The following is a 19,780-nucleotide window of genomic DNA, read 5'->3' on the forward strand; positions in this document are numbered from 1 at the left end:
TCTTTATTTCCAATGAGATTGTTAGGGAGATCCCACACTCAAATGATGAAACCAAAGTGTTTGGGGCAGATGACTTCGCCCAAGAGATTTAAAAGTCAGCTCTAAACATTCCCTTCACGGGAAATTAGGGCAAACGGACAATTTTGAATATGAAACTCGCGCCGGAATTCAAATATTTAAATTCAAATTCTTCGCCTAAATTCTAGGGCTCAATTCTTTCTTTGTTGCTTGCTGGGAGAACGGGGGACCCGCGGAATTGTGTGGCCAATTCGCTCATTGTAAAGCATGATATCGAAAATGACCCGTCCACCCCCTCTCCGGGCTCTGGGTCTCTTTACACACGCCCTTTGCCAAAGACCCCGTCTTGCAATTCCTCTTCGGGTATGTGCTTCGGACCCCACGCCAAACCGACCACTCACTTTACTCGCCGAGGACGCACAATTTGGACGCGTGGCGGGGCTGTGGCCGTCGGATGGACGATCCTACGCTACTCATTGCTTCGCCGTCCACCGTTCACCCCTTTCCGCCATCGCCGATACCTTCTTATAATGTTCTTCGCGCTCGTTTCGTGTTGATTTTTGTCCAGGCTCTCGCTCGATCAATCGCATTTCATCCCAAGGTTCTTTTGATTTTTTTCTTTCGTTCTCGTTTGGTTTCGTTCTTGGTTCTTCGTGGTTCTTTCTCTTTTGATCGACGAGCATTCATTTCGGCCATTTTTTTCTTTTGATTTGTTCCTTTTTCTGGGATTTTAAACTTGGATCGTCGAGGGAGCGTGGCGACCCCTTGTGTTTCTTTTTCTCGCCGTGCTTGGCGTTGCAACCACCGTCAAGTTTAGCTCGTTCATTCTTTGGGTCGTGCTCAGCTCAGCACATATTAGTTTTTCTTCGCATGCGTGGCGCCACAATCTTTGGGATCAAGCGATCACTCTCATTTCCCTCTCGAAGGCCAATTCACAAGCTATACAACGCAAGCAAGGACGAGTTCTTCTCTCCCGGAATTCTTACCTTCTTCGACTTCTAAGATCCAATCTCTCGCTCTCGCCGATTTTTATAAACTTTTGTGGAATCGTCTACTGCATGAAAGCTGGGTCAACCGATCGATTTCTTGTGCTTCATTGATTGGAATTAAAATGGAGAGCAACAAATCTGTCCAGAAAGGCTAGTCTCCCGCGAACTTCTCATGGATATACCCAAGTTTTCATCTTTTTTCCTCTTGCAGATATGTCATCAAGCATCCAACTCAGTGGAACTTCTTCTGTTCCTCCTGGCTTTCGATTTCATCCCACCGACGAAGAACTCGTGGGTTACTACTTGGCCAAGAAAGTAGCCGCGAGCAAAATTGATTTGGATGTCATCCGCGAGATCGACTTGTACAAGCTGGAGCCATGGGATCTTCAAGGTAAGACGGTCATCCCTCAAGCTTCTCATTTCGGGAAAAAAAAAACCGTTCTTTGGAAGTCTTTGCGTTCTAAATGTCTCTTCTCTCACTGCCATCGATGAATTGCGTTTGCCACACACAGAACGGTGCCGAATTGGCTCCGCGGAGCAGCACGAGTGGTACTTCTTCAGCCACAAAGACAAGAAATACCCGACCGGGACGAGGACCAACAGAGCCACCGGTGCAGGATTTTGGAAGGCCACTGGGCGAGACAAGCCAATCTTTGCTCGCGTCTCCAAATTGATCGGCATGAGGAAGACGCTGGTTTTCTACAAAGGTCGAGCTCCAAACGGGCAGAAATCGGACTGGATAATGCACGAGTATCGCCTGGAGGATGATATCAACAACACTGCAACAAACGTAAGCTAAAAAAATGAGAGAGAGAGAGAGAGAGAAGAAGAAGAAGAAACTTTAGATATGATTCACCGTGTCAATTGTGTGATCGCTTCTCTCACTCTTATTTTGCAATGGCAGGAAGAAGGCTGGGTGGTCTGCCGAGTTTTCAGGAAACGCAACGTTGTCAAGAAGCCGAGCAGTGACTTCGACGGGGCCTGCTGCTACGATCCGGAAGAAAATATGGACAAGATGTATAGCAGCAACAGCAGTTTTGTCAAGCAAGAGTTGGAGAGCGCCGGTATCTACTTCCCATTTGCGTTTGATCACTCGCTGCCGCACCTCGAGAGCCCCAAGAGAGCAAGCCCCATGAGCTACAATCCTCCTCCGGAAGATCACGAGCACCACCACGATTTGATCAAAGCTTCCTCCTACATCGACAACGAGCTAGAAGAACTGGTCCACAAGACGTTCAGTGGCGGCGGAACACAGGCCCCGGCAGAGACTAGCTTTCATGGTTTCAGCGAGGAAATGGTGCCGGCATCCTGGGAGGATCCCGAGAGAATGCTCTCGTCCCAAGTGGCTGGAGTTCACGAGGACGAGTTCTCGAAAGAATCACGGCTGGGCAACTTGGACAGTCTGGTGGAACGCATGAACAGGGGGCAGCAGCTGCAGCAGCCAGATTACTCGTATGATGTTGATCTCTGGGGATTTACCAGGTAGCCCGCGGATTACATCACACAGGCCTGGATACTTTCTCTCTCCCCACTTCATCCAGTCGATCGATGAATCGAGCTTGTTTCTTTCTTGAAGAGATGGACGAACTTCGTGCTGGTGGTTACTTATTATACTTTTCTCGACAAAACAGGTACCTTCCCATCCAGTTTGCTGGCTTTTGTTACGCCCTCCTCTCCGTTTCTCTTCTTTCGGTGGTTTCCTGGATTTCAGAGAGAGCCTGGAAGTGAATGAAACGAACGCTGTTTTCTGTCCTGCGCTGTGGATCTCTTCCATATTATTATTATTATCAATATGTGATTATATTTTTATGACTAATTCAGCAATTGATCATGGTCAGTTTATATTCGTCCTTGAAGCATGAGATACTTGTAAAGGTACTTAGCCAGGAGCGGTACAGCATAGATTTATTAACTTTTTATTCATAGATTTAAATATATCTAGAAAAAATTTAGTAAATTGCAGTGTGGTACAGCGCTGTGGTAGGCCAAGAAAGGCAAAAACTGGTAGCAGCAAAGGAAGAAGAAAAGAAAAGAATGAAAAAGAATTTCTTGAAGTGGTAGTATGATTGAATTCGAGGCAGAGGTCAGCGTCATGCGGTGGGAGTTTGTCGATTGACACGGTTTGATGATGGCAGCCTCCAAAACTAAAAACCCCACATTACTTTTTAACCTCCACCACCTTTTGTATAAAAGATTAGGTTTTCTTCCTTTAAGCTGGCTAATGTTTCCAAAGTATCAGCACTGCTTTGCAGGCTTTGGGCATGCAAGAGACAAAGCCCTGCGCATGGCCTGGGAAGTGTCATATATTTATCGCTCTATAGCTCATGTTTTCAATCAGATTGTCTATGTATATATATTATAGACCCCTTTGTATATGTACTATTGCTCTTTTTTAATCCGTGCAGATCTTAGACGATGCTGATGATGACGAGCGAGCTCTTCGCGTGCATTTGCCATGTGCAAAAGCAGCACTCCCAGCGATCGATCGAATGGATTAGCAGTAACTTCCCCAAAAGCTGCGGTGCGATCTCTATAATAGACACGATGATTCATCAAGGTCACGGGAAGCACTAGTAGTTCTTGTTCTTGCAGGCCACGCCGATTGCTTCTCTCCCATTTTCTTGTTCCTGTTGTGAACACCGGACAAAAGGTGTCAATGTGGCAGAGAGACAAACTTCTCTGGAATCTAAGCTTGCCTGTCAGTTTTCTTCCAGACTTGGCTGTTCGAAACCATCGCAGCGATCAGAACCTGTCGTCTCAACCTTCACACTTTGCTGGGACAGGCTTTTCATTCCAGAGTGTCTGCTTCTTCCAAGTTTCCTATTAACAAAGTCCTTCAGGAATGAGAAGCTTCTAAACAAGATTTCCTGGAAGCTCACATTGGACGATCAGATTTATGATGTCGACCAAGTAGATACCAGGCAACTTTTTACAGAAACCAAACCTGAAAAATTCTTTGCTTCCTTCCGTGGGTTGATCCGTGGATTTGTAATGTAATGTGCTGAATGATGTTCTTGAAACAATGAGCTACAACCATCAACAAAAGAAGCCAACTTTAGGCATAGTGTAGAGCCATGTTTTAACGTAAGAAACAATGAGAGTTTGTGAAACTTGTAGCAGCTAACTCTTCTGTTTCCTTCCTTCAAGAGGGATAAGGTCTCATTGCCAAAGTGAAGGATGGGACCCAAATCTACCTCTCTTTCATTATTAACCTATGGTGACCAAATTTTCCTCAGGTAAAATATACATACAGAAGACCTCTACATAATCTTATTTTGGATGGTTGTTCTTCCTGGCTATGCGGATGCGCGTCCTTGGGCAATTTCCTGATCTTGTTACGTGTACGAACGCATTAAACTGCACAGCATTTTGGTAATTGCTCAGATACTAGAACTACCTCAATAGTGCTCATCTCAATAGCTTTGCTGTAGACTGTGGCATGGTTCTTATGCCAAACGGAACACATCAGAACTCAAGAAGACAAGGTGAAGAGAGTTAAAATCAATTAGACGACTTGATTTGGGCACAACAAGATTAGCATGAACAAATGATATTTTTTGCATATAGTGTTTTTTATTGGATGTATTCCATCGTTCAATCCATTTGATTATTATTATAGTATTTATTGAAGTATTTTCCTTGAATATACAAAAACCACATATGTATATGTGTGTGTATATATATATATATATATGGAAAGAGAGGGTCTTACCAAGAATCACATATGCTGCATTGAGGCAGGAGATAGAGGAAGATCTTGTGGATACATTACCAGTGGTCTTTGGATTTTGGGGAAGGGGAAGCTATGGAGATTAGGAGAAATCAAATGGATTAAAAATTACTATTCGAGACGTCGTTGTACCTTGATTTTGAAGTTTCTTAAAGACTAACATTTTCGGAGAAAAAGGTAAAAGATGAACTAATTTTAAGTTACCTATATATTTATAGAAAAACCGTAGGTGAAGATTCAATCAAGTTTTACAACTGGAGTTTGATGATGATTTAAAATGAATATGCCATTATACCCTTTAAAACCCTAAATCCGACATTGCTGGACTCTCCAAACACTCATGCTGCTTCTGTAGATGGACACATTTCCTATGTCTAGCTACTCTTTCGTATCCTAGATTGAAACATATGGTTGTATGTGCTTCTTTGGCTATCGAAGGTTTTTTCTTCCATCAGGAGAATGGATTGATCAAACTTGAGGCTCATGGATTCGAATCAATTGGTAAGCTTTTTTTCTTATTCTCAGCTAAAACATTCACTATAGATACAAAGGTTGTGAGGGTGTTTGAGGCTCCCACCACATTTCTAGACACGCTCGATCTTCTCACAAGCTTGAGTAGTAACGAGGAGGCTAGGCACGGGATCCAAATCCTGGGAGCAAAAATGTCCACACTCGCCTTGTCTAAAAAACCAATGCACACAGAAGGTTTGAGAAAAGAATGGTTCGCTGTTGCAGCCGATGCAAACCAGAATTCCTATCGTCTAGTGACACCAATTACCTTGATGCTCACTCATTCCATGGGAAAAAAAACCTATAGTCAATCACATAGCACACTGGAGATATAAGTTAGGTACTTCACTAATTTTCTTATTGACTACCCTTACGAACTCAGGCATGTCTATGGTGCATAAGGTAACGATAAAAAACAAGAAAACTATTTGTAAGTAGAAAACTTAAGCATTCCTTTGCAGTTTGCAGTTAATCTTTGTCTCCCAGGACTGTCTTCTTTGGCATCTGCGTCCTGTGAAGATCATCAAAGGCGCATGTCTCTAGAAGCTCTTCAGCACCAGAAACTCTGTCCAGTCGATTGTGCGAATCTCCTATGGATCCTAGCGACAATGACGAGTGTAAGTTGTTCTATTCTCTTTTGCTTCATTTTCAGTTTTTTTTCTCTCAAGAAGGTACCATCTCTATCATTGAGGCAGCTGAAGGCATCCTTGCGTGTCATGGACAAATATGCGTTTCCAGACGATGAGAAGCAAGTTCCTTAATGTTCAATTTATTTCTTTTTCTTTGTTGCCGAGTTGTTTCTTTGGAGCGATGATACAAGTGTAAGTTCTTGTCAGCTTTGTTTCTTTTAGATCATTGCTACATTCTCAGAAGACGAGATATACTCAAGAAGAAGCTACCCAAGCTTATGACATTACTGCTGCCTCAACATGCTTGAACGAGATCAACAGCATGGTTGCAACGCTTCCAGGATGAGGAGCACCAGTGATTAAAAGTGGAAATTACAAGCCAAAATTCCTAGAAAATAAAAGCATTGTTGCTAATTATAATGCTTTTTTAAATAAAATTTAAAAAAAAACAAACGATGCCATTCCAAGTTTTCCAAGGACACGTGGACGGATGGGGTTCGACGATAACGCTGGGCCATCGAGGCCGCTCTTACATGCTGCGTCTAAAGCCCGGGGCCTCGCCACTCTTTCTCCTCGTCGAGGCGCTCATACCCTAGGCGGCCATGGCGATGGCTCCCCACGCACCAGCGGCGTCGGCATTCCTCGCCCAGTCGGAGCTCGTCCCAGCTCGCGATCTCGCCGCGCTTGGAGGAGGAGGAGGAGCTTCTTCGAATTCCCCGCTGCCGCCCGCGGGTCGCCTCAAGATCGGTGAGTTCTTCATGCAATGCATGCTGGAAATTTCGGGCTTTTGATCGATCCCCACTGCCAGGCCGCGCTAGAAAATGCCGTGCCATGGCGTCGGCGGCCACCGCCGCGGCTCCAAAGCGCGAGACCGATCCGAAGAAGAGGGTGGTGATCACGGGAATGGGACTCGTCTCGGTGTTTGGAAACGATGTGGACACGTACTACGACAAGCTCCTGGATGGGCAGAGTGGAGTCGGGCTGATCGATCGCTTCGATGCCTCCCAGTTCCCTACCAAGTTTGCGGCACAGATTCGTGACTTCTCGGCGAAAGGCTACATTGATGGCAAGAACGATCGCCGGCTGGATGACTGCCTCAGGTATGGAATTGTTGGTGGAAAGAGAGCTCTGGAGCACGCTGATCTTGGAGGAGACAAGCTCGATAAGGTAGCAAACCTCGCTCTTTTGTTCTTGTTTTCTAAAGGAGCAATTTTTCTTACCAGGTTGACAAGCAAAGAGTGGGCGTACTCATTGGATCCGGAATGGGAGGGCTCTCGGTTTTCTCTGATGGAGTCCAGTCGCTGATCGAGAAGGGATATAGACGGATCACTCCGTTTTTCATTCCTTACTCGATTACCAACATGGCGTCGGCATTGCTGGCTATAGAGCTGGGACTTATGGGACCAAACTACTCGATTTCTACTGCCTGTGCCACCTCGAATTACTGCTTCTATGCGGCAGCAAACTCTATTCGTAGAGGTGAAGCTGACGTGATGGTGGCCGGAGGCACCGAAGCAGCGATCATTCCAGTCGGCTTGGGTGGCTTTGTTGCATGCAGAGCGTTGTCGCAACGCAACTCCGATCCACAGACCGCGTCGAGGCCGTGGGACAAAGGCCGAGAAGGATTTGTCATGGGTGAAGGCTCTGGAGTTTTGGTAAGTTCCGTGATGCTTTCTGTACTCGGTGATCGATTATAAGCTCTCTTTGCAGGTGATGGAGAGCCTAGAGCATGCCATGAAGCGTGGAGCGCCAATCTATGGCGAGTATCTTGGTGGTGCGGTAACTTGCGACGCTCACCACATGACAGATCCTCGGGCGGATGGTCTGGGCGTGTCAACTTGCATCTCGAAAAGCCTCGAAGATGCGGGAGTTTCTCCCGAGGAGGTAAAAGACATTTCTTTTTTGTTTCTTATAAGACATTTCGCCATTTTTTTGTCGCCTGCGACTTTGTCCAGGTAAATTACATCAATGCTCATGCTACTTCAACGGTGGTCGGCGACTTGGCCGAGATCAATGCCATCAAGAAGGTCTTCAGCGAATCCAGCGACATAAAGATAAATGCAACAAAGGTTAGTAGCATATCGTATTCTTGCAGATACGTTATCAGAAATCTATTTGATGCAGTCTATGATCGGCCACTGTCTTGGGGCCGCTGGTGGACTGGAGGCGATTGCCGTGATCAAAGCCATTACCACTGGCTGGCTCCATCCTTCAATCAACCAATTCGTAAGCTTTTGCTGCTACTTAAGTTAAGCACTACCTCGTTTTTCTCCTTCGTCTAGGACCCAGAGCCCTCCGTGCCATTTGATCGCGTCGCAAACGTGAAGAAACAGCACGAAGTAAACGTTGGTAAGTCGCAATTTGTGTTTTTCTCTCTCTCGAAGCTAGTGTGCTCACGCTCAAATTTTGTGCAGCTATTTCGAACTCGTTTGGATTCGGTGGACACAATTCCGTTGTTGTCTTCGCTCCATTCAAGCCTTGAACGCTAAGAACCTGAAAAAAAAAAAGAGAGGGGAGGATCGCACGGCTGCTCGCAGCAAGCTTCATTTTTGTTAGAGAACAGACCGATGACAGCAGAATAAAGAGCGGATAAATTCTTTGAAAGATCCGGTAATCGACGCGAGAGGCAAAATTGCCAGAAATCTTCCTTCGAGGTATCGAAATCCCTTCGTGACTGTGCGAAGACGCGAACGGAACTTGCAAAGGCTCGGGACAAGAAATTGGCTGCCCTGCGTGTTGTTACGGTAGTATAGATTTTGTGAGGAGGATCTCTTTGAGAATTTTGCCACCTTTAGGTGAATCACCGAATGAGCTGATGATAGCACGTCAAGAACTAGTTTTCGTTTAGGTTATTAGAGCGAAGAAAATGCCGCTCTTTGACGCGCACTGCCACTTGCATGATCCGCGAGTGGCGCACTGTGTGCCGCAGCTCATCCAATCTGCCGCAGACGCTGGAGTGCGCTGGTTTGCGGTGAATGGCACCTCCGAGGTAAATCCATCTCTAGTTTCTCGTCGTTGGATAAGAATCTGTTCATTTCTAGGAGGATTGGAAGACAGTCAAGACGCTGGGCGAGAGCCACTCATCCGTGATTCCGAACTATGGCCTCCATCCATGGTATTCTTCTTTAGATTCTCTCTGTGGAGCGAAAATTCTAGTCACTGCTGAGCTCTCTTTCTTGCCTTATTCTTTGCGGGACTGCTTGCTCTAAAGTTTTAGAAGAATTCTGTCGAGTTCTAAAAAAGCACACTGTTCTTCGTGAAATGGTATCAAAACAATTTCTTGCTTGGCGTTTGCAGGTATGTCAGCTCTCGATCATCGGACTGGCTGTCAAATCTAAAGTCGATGCTTTCTTCGGATCCTTCCGCTGCTGTGGGAGAGGTATAACTTGTTCTTGATGACGAAGTTTTTCCTTGTAGAAAACGTTTGCCGGTTTGTCAAGGTGGGGCTTGACATGGGAACCCGTGGAAGGCAAACTGACGAAAGCACTCAGGTGCGCTCTTTCCTTCGAAGACTTTTCTTGTTTCTTAGAATCTGGTGAAACCAGATTGAAGTTTTAAAGCAGCAACTTGAGCTAGCTCGAGAAATTCATCGGCCGGTGTCTGTGCACTGCGTCCGGGCATTCGGACAGCTTCAACATCTTCTCAAGTAAGAATTCTTTCCTTTTCTCCCTCGTCGTTTGCTTCTCTACGTTGAGCTATTATACGTCAAAACAGGGAGATGGGCGATTTCCCCGATGGCGTCATTTTGCACTCGTTTCTCGGTACAGCCGAGATGGTGAAGCCCCTTGCAAGGCACGGCTGCTACTTTTCCTTCTCCGGCTTCCTAACGAGCATGAAAGAACAAAAAGCAAGGAAAATGCTAGCAGAAGTAAGTTCTTTATAAGCCATTTTCTTCTACATGTTTATGTTTACCTCGAGCTCAGGTGCCAATGGATCGAATTCTTCTGGAAACAGACGCTCCCGACGCGCTCCCTGTTGTGGATTCCAGCATGCTCTCCTGGATCCCAGACGATCCTGCGGGATCTCCAGCCGACGAGAGCCTGGAGGAGACTAAACGGCTTGCACAGTCGAAAGCTCTAAACCATCCTACCAACATACTCTCGGTAAGAGCAAGTAAAACATCACAGGCCATGTCTATGTATATACTTTTCAGGTGCTTTCATGGGTTTCTCAACTCAAGGGCCTCTCGAAAGACGAGCTCTCAGCTGCCAGCTTCAAGAATGCCAAACGTGTATTTAGTTACGAGGGTTCCAAAGTAAATTAAAGAAAAAAAGAAGAAAAAACCAAAACAAATGCACAATAAAGGTATTATTCTTTTTTTCTCAGTTTCTCTAACCATACCTTAATAAATTTAGTGTAAATTATTATTTATTTATATTTTTAATAACTTTATTTAGCATTTAAAAAAGTTTTGAATTGTAGTTTTTCCTAATTAATTTGTATTTTAAATAATTTTTTATAATTTTTTTTTACTAATTTATAAAAGAATTGATAATAATGAGTGAAAAAAAATTTATTCATTTCTAATATTTATATTGATTGTTACTTTGAATACATATGTAAAGGTGCTAAGAAGTTACAGACCAAGAGTGGAGATAAAGTTTTTGTGAGCTGAAGTGTTTCCAAGTGGTTTTGCATTATATTTTATTTAGAGAATGTATGTTATGAAATTAAAAAATAATTTTAATTATAATTAAAATTTAAATATTAATGGTAAGGCATTATAAATTATATAAAGTTATTTTTAACATCAGATGAAATTTTTATATTTATGATAATTGTTGGAAATAAAAGTGGAATAATTTTTTTTCTTGCCTATAAATTACTTATATTTAATATGTCACTCTTAATTTTTCTTTATTGTAGCATACTATTAAAAAATATAATAGCATGAAATATATTAATAATTATAATTCTGCTTTGGAGTGGTTGAGTATGTTAATTATCCTTAATTTAATATTTAACTCGTTCAGGCTTGCCTTTTTTTACTAGTCGAGCCATGCTAGCCGATTCAAGCGGATGACATTGTCAGGTTAGGGCGGCACATCTGTTAAAAGATAACACAAGTGTCCTAAGATGAGCTCAACGAGAACAAAAATCTCACCTATCTTTATCGTCCCGCTCTAGCACCTCCACAAATCATCAAGTGTGGCAAATAAATTTCTAGAGTCATGTACCAAGAGGAAATACAACAATTTGAAACTTTGACAACAGCAGGTAAATCTTTTGATCCTTCTGCTCATCAATGAATGGCTTGATTGTATTGATATTTTCTTCCGCAAACTAGCAAAAGAAAGCAATACCTGTCAAAGTAGTAAAACAGCTGTAAACAATTCTACTGAAGCAAAAAAAGAGCAGCGTTTTACCCAATGGGTTGAATGACACCCAAAGAGCTGCACCCCGATGAACAATATCATCCAGTAAGTCAGGTTGATGCCCTTGCATTTATGGACGTCGAGCTCTTTGCATTCGTCCAAGAGTGAGTAGACGTGCTCGAGGGAATTTGCCCCGGCGACGATGTAAACCTTGTCAATTCCCACTTGGGCGATGGCCTGGAGCGGAGCGATGAGCCAGAATCCGAGATGATGTCCCAGGACGTGCTGTCCCAGCTCGTGGTATCGATCGAACCGGCGGCCATGTTCAGTCTCGTGCATTTCAATCAGTATAGCAGAGTATGCGTCGGGTGCAGCCATCACCAAACTTGGTTCTCTTTGGATCCAACTTTTCTAGTCGTTACTAGCGGTTTTTTTCCTTTCTTTCCTGCCTTGATTGGCTGACTTCTTGCTCTAGAGTTTGTAGAGTTTCTCTAGGTAGAAGAATTTCTGTCAAAAGCACAAAGCTTTTTCTTGCTTCTCGATCATGGGACCGGCTGTCCTAAAGTCGGTTGCTTACGTGTCGGCATCCTTTTAAACTTTCAGGTGGATATTTCAGAGATCCATGGTATTCTGGTATGTCTTCAGCCTCGATATCACTGATGCTCACGTCAATTTTTACGAGTTCGTGAAGCTCTTTTTCCGAGAACTATCTCACAATGGTGAGTCCTGCTTGAATCTCGATTACTTGTTCTTTTCAGCGCCCCCCAATCAAATCTACACAGATTTTGTGGTTCAATTCACTATACATCGAAAGTTGTTTCATATATTACCTTTCAAGACGGGCTCCTCTAACATCGTACACCTGGATGACAGGTTTGCATTTTATTTCTAATGTTTATTTTTTACACTGTTTGTAGAGAATGCTATTCCTTGTCATGCATGGTATAAATATAGCGAGGGTATTAAATGATATCCCAATCATGATCTTTCTTTTGGATTCGCTTGGGAGTTTGGCACCGTTCCTTCGTTCAGTGGCCCAAGGCCCTGAACCTCGGGTTCCTGTGGACACGTGGCATGTGACACGTGGCATCTGTCACGTGGCACAAAGAGGGTTTAGGTTCCGCTTCGTGGTGTTATCCTATGGTAAATCACCATAGGATAAAGGGTCAAAACCACGTGCGCTACATATACTCACCACACGAACTGGGCTGCATGCTATGTCGATCGGGCTGAGAGCCTCGGCACACAATGTGTTAGGCACTAGATCAGGATAATAGGATAAATAAAGGGTTTAGCTAGTTGGCTTAGGGTGTAAGGGATAACCCTACAATCAAGTGATCACCCCTTTAGCTAGTTGGCTTAGGGTGTAAGGGATAGCCCTACAATCAAGTGATCACCCCTTTAGCTATTTCTTCGGACGCTGCTGTTGGAAAGGTGTGACATAGAAAACGTTTTTGCGACAGGGTGGTGCGCTCTTTCCTTCCAAGAGTTTTATAAGTCTTAAAGCAGCAACTTGAGCTTCATCTGCCGGTGTCTATGCGCTGTGTCCGGGCATTGGCAACATCTTCTCAAGAAACTCTTGCTATTCTTTGTTTTCTTTTGTCACTCGCTATTTTACGTCAAAAGGGAGAGATAACAGGGAGATCGGAGATTTCCCCGATGGCATAATTTTGCACTCGTTTCTCAGTAGAGCCGAGATGTTGAAGCCCTTTGTAAGGCAAGGCTGCTACTTCTTCTTCTTCGGCTTTTTAACGAGTATGAAGAAAGAAAAAGCAAGGAAAATGCTGGCAGAATTAAGTTCTCTATAAGCTATTTTGTTCGATAAGTTTATGTTCACCTTGAGCTCAAGTGCCAATGGATTGGAAACCGACGCGGCTCGTACGTCAGACGATCCCGCGGGATGAGCGCCTAGACGAAACTAAACGGCTTGCATACTCTCGGTAAGATAAAGGAAAGCATCGAAGTATATGTACAAGGCGCGCGCCTTCAAATGTGTATTTATCAAAGAAACACCTAGCATACTAATCTCCGTCAACTTTTCGTCCCTTCACAGAGGAAATGGTTACATGGTATTACACGTTCTTTAAAAGCTTCTAAATCGTCCAGTGTCTCTTATGGCTTTTGTGCTTCTACCGTTCTCCGAATGGCGATCCTCGTTCTCTGTTCGTCGTATGAGAGATCTTTGGATTTCTACCGCGTGATTGTCGGAAGAGTGATTCTGGTCCACTGTCCACAAGAGTAAATTTTTCTTAGCATGACCGGCGATAGCAGAGATTGTGACTTACCAGCGTCAAAAAGACCAAAGTCCTCATCATCAACGTGGCTCGTGAAAATTGGCTTGAGAAAGTTTTTGTCGAAGGCTGTGAAAGGCGAGCTGTGAAAGAAAATGGTCAGCACAAACTATAGGGAAGTTAACAGTCTTTCCTTACGTTAGATATCTCGAGCTTGTCGGGCTATGAAGCTCCAAATTATTGTCGTTTCCAACCTGCGCATAAAAGAGGCCCTTTCTTCCAATCTAAATAGTGAAAGGCAGCTCACCTCTACATTTAGAGCCGCATAATCATCCCCAACGACTTCCAGCTTTTCCAGCATTGTTGATGTTGAGCCTCCAATGAAGAGGACCTATGAAGATTGCTGAATTTCGTAGGAAAAACGCGAAATAGACATACCGTGACAACGACAATAGCTGTTGTAGTGGTGAATATCGTCTCACCATTAGATTTTGTTGGTAAATCACGCTTGCTCTGCAAAGCCAACCCGAACGCCATGGCGCCTCGCAAGCCTATCAATAAAAACCATCACTTAAGATCACAATTGCCGTGCTTAACAGCTCCGTACCGCTAAACCAAAGCGCCTTCTGATGCTTGAGAGGTATTTTCCTTGCAACAGGCCGGATCAAGTTGATCAAATATGCGCAAGGAAACACGTTAGCTGCTCTGGAAAAACAATAGCATTAGCAATGCAAAATCTTCCACGAGAAATACCTTGCTGCCAGGATAAACACCTGCAGGTGCCCTCTCAGTCAAGGAACACGTCCAAGAATAAATAGAAAAACGAGAAAGGATACAATAGAGAAAAAGATGAACCCCACGTGAGACCAGGTATGGCTTTCGGTCGCAATATCCAGGCCCATGTAGATGAACCTGAAATTAAGGGTAAAACTCGGAGAAATATAAGGAGGACTCACAAAAATGTTTCTGCCAAAGACGAGATTAATTGGAAAAATCCTCGCGTAAAAGCTTGAGCAGGTTCAGACAGGTTTTGAAACGCATAATGCTTCATGAGCTGCTAGAAGGCATTAGAGGTGAAACCTAAAGACCACAAACTCACAATGCCACAAAAGAGAATGGCTATGATTCCCGAAAGTCCAAGCCCTTCCGCTAGCATGAACCTGGAAAACAAGCATAGGATCTTGTGTAATGCTGGAAAAAAAAACTTACGAAAAGTACGGGAAAAGGACGAACAGACAGCATTCCAGATTATGAAGGCTGCAGCACAAAAGCCCAATATTTAGAATGTAAATCTCTTCAACAAGTATACTACCTGTTGACAGAAAGCCCAGCGTACTTGAATAAGTGTTCTGCTGTCAAGGACTTGACACATAAAAAGAAAGAAAACAAACGATTTCCAAGGATATCAAAGCGCAGCATAATGCGACAACAACACCTGTAAAATCAACAGCATAAGGCAGAGACACGAATCAAGCAAACTAACCTGTTCCCATCGATCCTACGAACGTCTGCAAAAAGCTCGAAACAGCAACCGTGAAGCTGTAGTTTGCGGAAGGATCATGCCAAAACTTCATTAACGTCCTGCATTCAACTGTAACTAAAGTCCCGGAAATTTTGTGAAGACGACTTACTTGTAAAGAGCAATAGCCATCTGCGCAAAATCAGAAATAAGATAGAAACATTAGAGAATGGGTCCAAGCCTGACTAACTTACAGCATCATTCAAGACAGACTCTCCAAAGACAAGAGCATACAAGTTCATATCAGTCCCGAGCTCCTGAAAAGAGAGTCAGTTTGGACAAACTAGAAAGTAGCTATGGACATACTTGGAAGATTGCCAGTACGGTCACAGGATCGGTAGCTGAAATTAAAGAACCGAACAGCAAGCTTTCAAGGAATGAGAGTTTGTACATGAGAAAAAATAGTCCTCCAAGGAAACTGCAAAACACACAATGTAAGTTACTCAAGCAGCACGGGTAAGCATAGTACGTACACCAAAATTCCTGTCACCATGGAGGCCACGAAAGTCCCCACAATCGCAAATACGCAAATCGCTCCAAAGTTTGAAAAGAACGGTTTCTGGTACATCCGAGTGTCGTCAGCGCAATAGAATTTATTTTTCCCTGACGTAGAGAAGAAAGCTACTTACAGCATAAAGGTTGAAGCCTGACTGGGTGATTGTGTGTGTCAAGGATCACTAGATTTCACTGTGAACATGCTGACAAAAAGGATATAATATGATCGGCGGGAGAAGGAACAAGAAAAAGAACTCCTCGTTGAAGTTAAACCATCTCCTGCGATCGAGGATCAATGAAACTTTGCAAACAAGAGAGCAGTCCATACTTGAAACTCATCTCCTTGTTTGAGACGTTGGCGATCCCTCCCACGATGATGCCTAATTGGACGAGAATTGAGAGAGGGAAGAAAATATCGAGAAAATATCTAGAGACTCTGAGAATGCTGGCACACGAACCTATGAGCAGCGAGGCGCTGGCTTCGTGGAGATAGTAGAATTTATGGCGGCGAAGGACATGGCCGAGGACGAAGGCGAATCCGAGCATCACGATCTGCAAGAGCAAGCTGAGGCCGGCTACCTGGTGCTGCTCGATCGCGGCCTCGGAAGCCATAGCGAGCTCCTCGCCGTGCTGCGCCATGGGATTGGCGATGACGCCGCGAGAGATCTTTTAGGCGCACCAAACCCTAGCTCCTCGTCGCTCCCCCATTCAAACACAAAGTTCGTGCCAACGCGAAACACTCGGAATCAAAGCAGGGAGCTTCTCTTTAGCGTACGGAAAAACGTACGAGTCAAGCGGCGATCCCAGCCGTTGGCTATTCCGCAACGTGCCGGCATTGTAACCGTCCAGATTCCACCACTCGCCACCTGCCACGTAGCAGTTCTCCCAAATTCTGGGAAGCCGTGTATCACGAAATAAGCATAAGCGAACTCGAATCGAGAACTTATTTTTCATCAACCTGGAACAACTGAGAAAATTGTTGAGAGTTTAGTCCGTAAACCTGGAAGAATAAAAAGAAATACATACACTTGGAAGCAATAGCTTGCTTCTGGCTGTCGATTTACTCATCCTCTTTTTTCTCACTTCCGCAACCCGTGACGTTTCAGTAAGCTTGGTACAATCCCAGCGAAGATTTCTCACGTTCCTGGACTCTTTTCCTGGCGGCCTCTCGCTCCGCTTGAGCTCTGGCCTCCTCGGTCGAGTTTTGCTTCCGGTTGTCTCTCTTTCTCTTGTTGTTGTTGTTGTTGTTGGCGGCTGCTGCTGTGACCGCGAATGCCGAGGGCCTCCCCTTCACGTCGGCTGCTGGTTGAGGCTTGGACGATCCCAGTTTGCCAGGCACGGGAGGAAGGTTTTTCTTTGAAACGGTAACACCGGATGATTTGGAAAGCCTGGCTGCTTTTAGAGCTTCTGCTTCGGTTGTCCATTGTCCTATTGTTCGCACACACAAGAAGTCAGACTTGGAAAAGGAAAGAACAAAACGTATCCTCACCTAGAACATCGCTATAGTAAAAACCAGACTTCGGATCGAAGTAGTGACCAGTAGCTGGATTGAACTGGTAGCCTGTAGCAGAATCACTGAACCATTCTACACAAGGGAGGAGAAACATTAACAGTAAGAAAACCACGAAAACGAGGAAAAAAAGGAGAGAATCCAAAGCCTACCTTGCTTAGCTTCTTCGATCTGAGAACGCAGAGCTACTGTGCTCTTGCCACTGTAGGTATGTTGGCTTCCAGATGTTGTACACTCGTTAATCTTGGAGGCCGTCAGCGTTGGAGTCGCCAGAGAACTATTGCCATCGGCAATGTCATTCTGGTACTTCCTCACTGCTTTCTAAAAGAGAAAACAAAGAAACAAAGAAAAACCACTTAAGTAGTGGGAAGAACAGAAAAGCACTGCTCCAGAAAGAAAAGGAAAAGCTCCTTGACTTACAGATTCGATGTGTTCCAGCTCTTTAATCGATCGTAGCTCCTCCTTCTCCTTGTTAATGCTGTCCTTGTGGATCTTGGAAACCTTCTTCGCGACATTGTCCTTGTGCCGCATCCCCAGCTCGTGCGATCGGATGCTCACGGCATTGTTTGCAATGAAAATCCGGCAAAACTCGCACCATTTGTTCCCCTGGCTCACCCAGTACTGCGCGCACACGATTTCCATTCAAGATCTAGTCGAGAATCGAGCAGCCACGCAGCGATCTTACCTCCGTCATAGCTTCTCTCCAGAGTCGCGAATATTTGCCCTAGCCAGGGAAATTAGGGTTTAGGCGCGTTAAATGGCGCCCCGGAAGAACACTGTTAACGGCCGGGAAGGAAGCGCGAGTGAGTGATCTGGTGAGTGGCGCCACTGCCGCATTCTCGTCTTTCGTTGATCGATCGTTTCAGGGACAGGATCTTAAGCGTGGGATGAGATCGCCGTGGGCTGATCGCCATGGAGGAGAGTTTTTTCTCCCAGATAAGGCTAGAGATTGCGGACGAGTATGAGAAGAGGAATGCCAAGCTTGCCGAGTGCTTGCGATCCATGGAAGGTGTCTATGACAAGCAAAAGCAGGATTTCCAGAAGAAGCAAACCTCGCTCGAGGCGGAGAACAAAGAGCTCAAGAAAAGGCTAGAGATGGGTTTTTCGCTCGGACCCGGGCCAAAATCCAAGCACGATGGGCTGCACGACGGAGAACCCAGGCGAGTCAAAGTAAAGTTTTTGAGATTTCTTGGCGTGCTCTCGGTTGTTCTTGGGAGATAGGAACTTCTTCTCCTTCCTCTTAGAGAGTTTTCTTTCTTGAGTTCTTTTGTTCTTCGCGAAACTAACGAACGTGGAGTTTTCTTTGTGGCAGGAACTCGAAAGCAAGATTCGAGAATTAAACCAGGAGCTCCAGAAAAAGGAAGAACTGACTGGTTACCGAAGAAAGAGAGACGACTGGGCGAAGTGGAAGCTCGAGGCCGAGGTGAAAGCTCTCCGCAAGAAAGCCACGGTTGGATGGATGCTTGGAAGTCTATGGGGCGAGTAACACTTTTTCCGTCTTTGCTCTTTCATTTTCTTTTCTCCATCCGTAGCCAGCTCTTGCCTCATTGAAAAATAGTGTTGTTTGTGTCTTCTCGTTTGCGCAGAAGTGAGCCTCCAGGGTGACGACCTTGGAGAAACCATATCCATGGTGAAAATGTTGAGGAAGCTACAGAAGGACCTGGAACGCGAAAGCTGGAACGTCACGGGTGGAAGCACCGATGCTCTGGACAAAGATGTGCAAGTTCTCCTGGACAATGTTCATGCGGTCATTCAGAAATCTGGAGTCCCAGTTAAGGTACAATCACTTTCTTGGCTTTCTTTTAGAATGTTTTTTTTCTTGTTTATACGTTTCTAGATCTCCCTTTCAGCCACTCTAGAGTTTGGTCTTGCTTTCTTGTTGAAACTGATCGTTCAAGATCACGTCCAGAATGAAATCATGTTTTTCTTTTTGTTTTTTCAGAGCAGTAAAAAGGACGAAAGCTCTCAGGCGCCGACGTCTCCCACTGCGGAACGCATGTAAGCTAAGCAGTCGCAGTGCCGTGCCTTGCACACTACTCATGCACGATATGATCTCTCACACTTTTTTCTTTATCTTTTCGTGCCAGGGCCAGAATCGGCCTCGTCATGTCCCCTCGATCTCCGGCCTCTCCGGCCTCTCCAAAGTCTCCGAGAAGATCAGTCCCTTCCACTTCTGTGAGCTTTGCGAAGGAGAAAGAGAAGGAAAGAGACGGAGACGTGCCAAACGCGCTAGCAAACACGCTCCTCGAGATGCACAACTTATGCGAGGATCCGGAAGTCCAGGGCAAGGGCCGGGGTGATATCAAGCAAATGCTCTCCAGCATCGACGCAAACATCAGAGCTCTGCTCGAGTCCGAAAAGAAGCGCACCACTGTGAACAGTGACAATCCAGTTGGAAAGCCAAGCTCGCCACCAACAAAAACCGTGTGGAAAGGATGAAAAAAACAGCTTTTTTCTTCGCCAAGATGAAGAACACTCGTTTAGAAGCTCATGGAAGTATTGTCCTTCGATTAAAACTCTAGAACAACCATGCGTGCGCTCAAAGCCAGAAACAAGCGAATGAAGTTCTTACCGAGCATGGAGTCCTTCCATTCTCCTCGCCTTCCTGAAAAAAATAAAACGTTCGCCAAGAACACTAGTTTAGAAGCTCATGGAAGTATTGTCCTTCGATTAAACTCTGAAACTATAATCATTTTGGTACTAGTTTATCAAATGTGTTAGTGTTCTACTTTAACCATGCAATCAAAGTCAGGCTTGCTTGCATGGGTGACACTGCTCATTACTTAGCGAATGGAAGCAAAGGAAGTTTTTACCGAGCATGGAGTTCTTCCATC

The 19,780-nt window shown here is 44.8% G+C and overlaps 6 protein-coding genes across 8 annotated transcripts; 4 read left to right on the forward strand and 2 right to left on the reverse strand.

Moving 5' to 3' along the window:
* Positions 1-573: 573 nt before the first annotated feature.
* Positions 574-2,849, forward strand: LOC9663153 (NAC domain-containing protein 105). Its single transcript, XM_024674283.1, has 4 exons — positions 574-1,157; positions 1,219-1,398; positions 1,520-1,797; positions 1,912-2,849. The coding sequence occupies exons 1-4, from the start codon at positions 1,130-1,132 to the stop codon at positions 2,491-2,493; spliced, it is 1,068 nt and encodes a 355-aa protein (XP_024530051.1). The 5' UTR covers positions 574-1,129; the 3' UTR covers positions 2,494-2,849.
* A 3,534-nt stretch (positions 2,850-6,383) lies between these two features.
* On the forward strand, positions 6,384-8,524 carry LOC9663154 (3-oxoacyl-[acyl-carrier-protein] synthase I, chloroplastic). The gene is made up of 8 exons (XM_002960129.2): positions 6,384-6,623; positions 6,685-7,043; positions 7,100-7,531; positions 7,587-7,760; positions 7,832-7,945; positions 8,001-8,102; positions 8,159-8,225; positions 8,291-8,524. Exons 1-8 carry the CDS (start codon positions 6,479-6,481, stop codon positions 8,356-8,358), a joined length of 1,461 nt encoding a protein of 486 aa, XP_002960175.2. The 5' UTR covers positions 6,384-6,478; the 3' UTR covers positions 8,359-8,524.
* A 195-nt stretch (positions 8,525-8,719) lies between these two features.
* Positions 8,720-10,198, forward strand: LOC9663155 (uncharacterized metal-dependent hydrolase YabD). Its single transcript, XM_002960130.2, has 8 exons — positions 8,720-8,865; positions 8,918-8,991; positions 9,174-9,255; positions 9,317-9,367; positions 9,422-9,522; positions 9,591-9,744; positions 9,800-9,979; positions 10,030-10,198. The coding sequence occupies exons 1-8, from the start codon at positions 8,743-8,745 to the stop codon at positions 10,138-10,140; spliced, it is 876 nt and encodes a 291-aa protein (XP_002960176.1). The 5' UTR covers positions 8,720-8,742; the 3' UTR covers positions 10,141-10,198.
* Positions 10,199-13,218: 3,020 nt separating this feature from the next.
* On the reverse strand, positions 13,219-16,177 carry LOC9663157 (sodium/hydrogen exchanger 6). The gene is made up of 22 exons (XM_024670252.1): positions 15,895-16,177; positions 15,765-15,816; positions 15,656-15,715; positions 15,571-15,595; positions 15,415-15,500; positions 15,248-15,359; positions 15,136-15,198; positions 15,054-15,073; positions 14,906-15,003; positions 14,829-14,857; positions 14,735-14,766; positions 14,632-14,679; positions 14,522-14,582; positions 14,379-14,476; positions 14,259-14,334; positions 14,176-14,195; positions 14,030-14,127; positions 13,861-13,973; positions 13,730-13,813; positions 13,621-13,676; positions 13,477-13,565; positions 13,219-13,417 (listed from the first exon to the last, which is right to left on the reverse strand). The coding sequence occupies exons 1-22, from the start codon at positions 16,073-16,075 to the stop codon at positions 13,275-13,277; spliced, it is 1,644 nt and encodes a 547-aa protein (XP_024526020.1). The 5' UTR covers positions 16,076-16,177; the 3' UTR covers positions 13,219-13,274.
* On the reverse strand, positions 16,174-17,675 carry LOC9633578 (zinc finger protein ZOP1). 2 transcript variants are annotated; one of them, XR_002991844.1, is made up of 6 exons: positions 17,632-17,675; positions 17,367-17,567; positions 17,099-17,267; positions 16,926-17,021; positions 16,463-16,864; positions 16,174-16,403 (listed from the first exon to the last, which is right to left on the reverse strand). XR_002991844.1 is itself a non-coding variant. In XM_002960800.2 (5 exons), exons 1-5 carry the CDS (start codon positions 17,638-17,640, stop codon positions 16,539-16,541), a joined length of 801 nt encoding a protein of 266 aa, XP_002960846.2. In that variant the 5' UTR covers positions 17,641-17,675; the 3' UTR covers positions 16,363-16,538. The 2 variants fall into 2 exon arrangements, 1 of the variants encoding a protein (XP_002960846.2); XM_002960800.2 differs by having other exon boundaries at positions 16,363-16,864.
* A 26-nt stretch (positions 17,676-17,701) lies between these two features.
* On the forward strand, positions 17,702-19,537 carry LOC9633579. 2 transcript variants are annotated; one of them, XM_024670266.1, is made up of 6 exons: positions 17,702-17,761; positions 17,819-18,116; positions 18,259-18,424; positions 18,533-18,723; positions 18,889-18,944; positions 19,034-19,537. In XM_024670266.1, the coding sequence occupies exons 2-6, from the start codon at positions 17,859-17,861 to the stop codon at positions 19,383-19,385; spliced, it is 1,023 nt and encodes a 340-aa protein (XP_024526034.1). In that variant the 5' UTR covers positions 17,702-17,761; positions 17,819-17,858; the 3' UTR covers positions 19,386-19,537. The 2 variants fall into 2 exon arrangements, with proteins under 2 accessions (XP_024526034.1, XP_024526027.1); XM_024670259.1 differs by having other exon boundaries at positions 17,704-17,761; positions 17,813-18,116.
* The last annotated feature ends 243 nt before the right edge of the window (positions 19,538-19,780 follow it).

Source organism: Selaginella moellendorffii, unplaced genomic scaffold (assembly GCF_000143415.4).
Source record: "Selaginella moellendorffii unplaced genomic scaffold, v1.0 SELMOscaffold_0, whole genome shotgun sequence".
NCBI classification, from domain to species: Eukaryota; Viridiplantae; Streptophyta; class Lycopodiopsida; order Selaginellales; family Selaginellaceae; genus Selaginella; species Selaginella moellendorffii.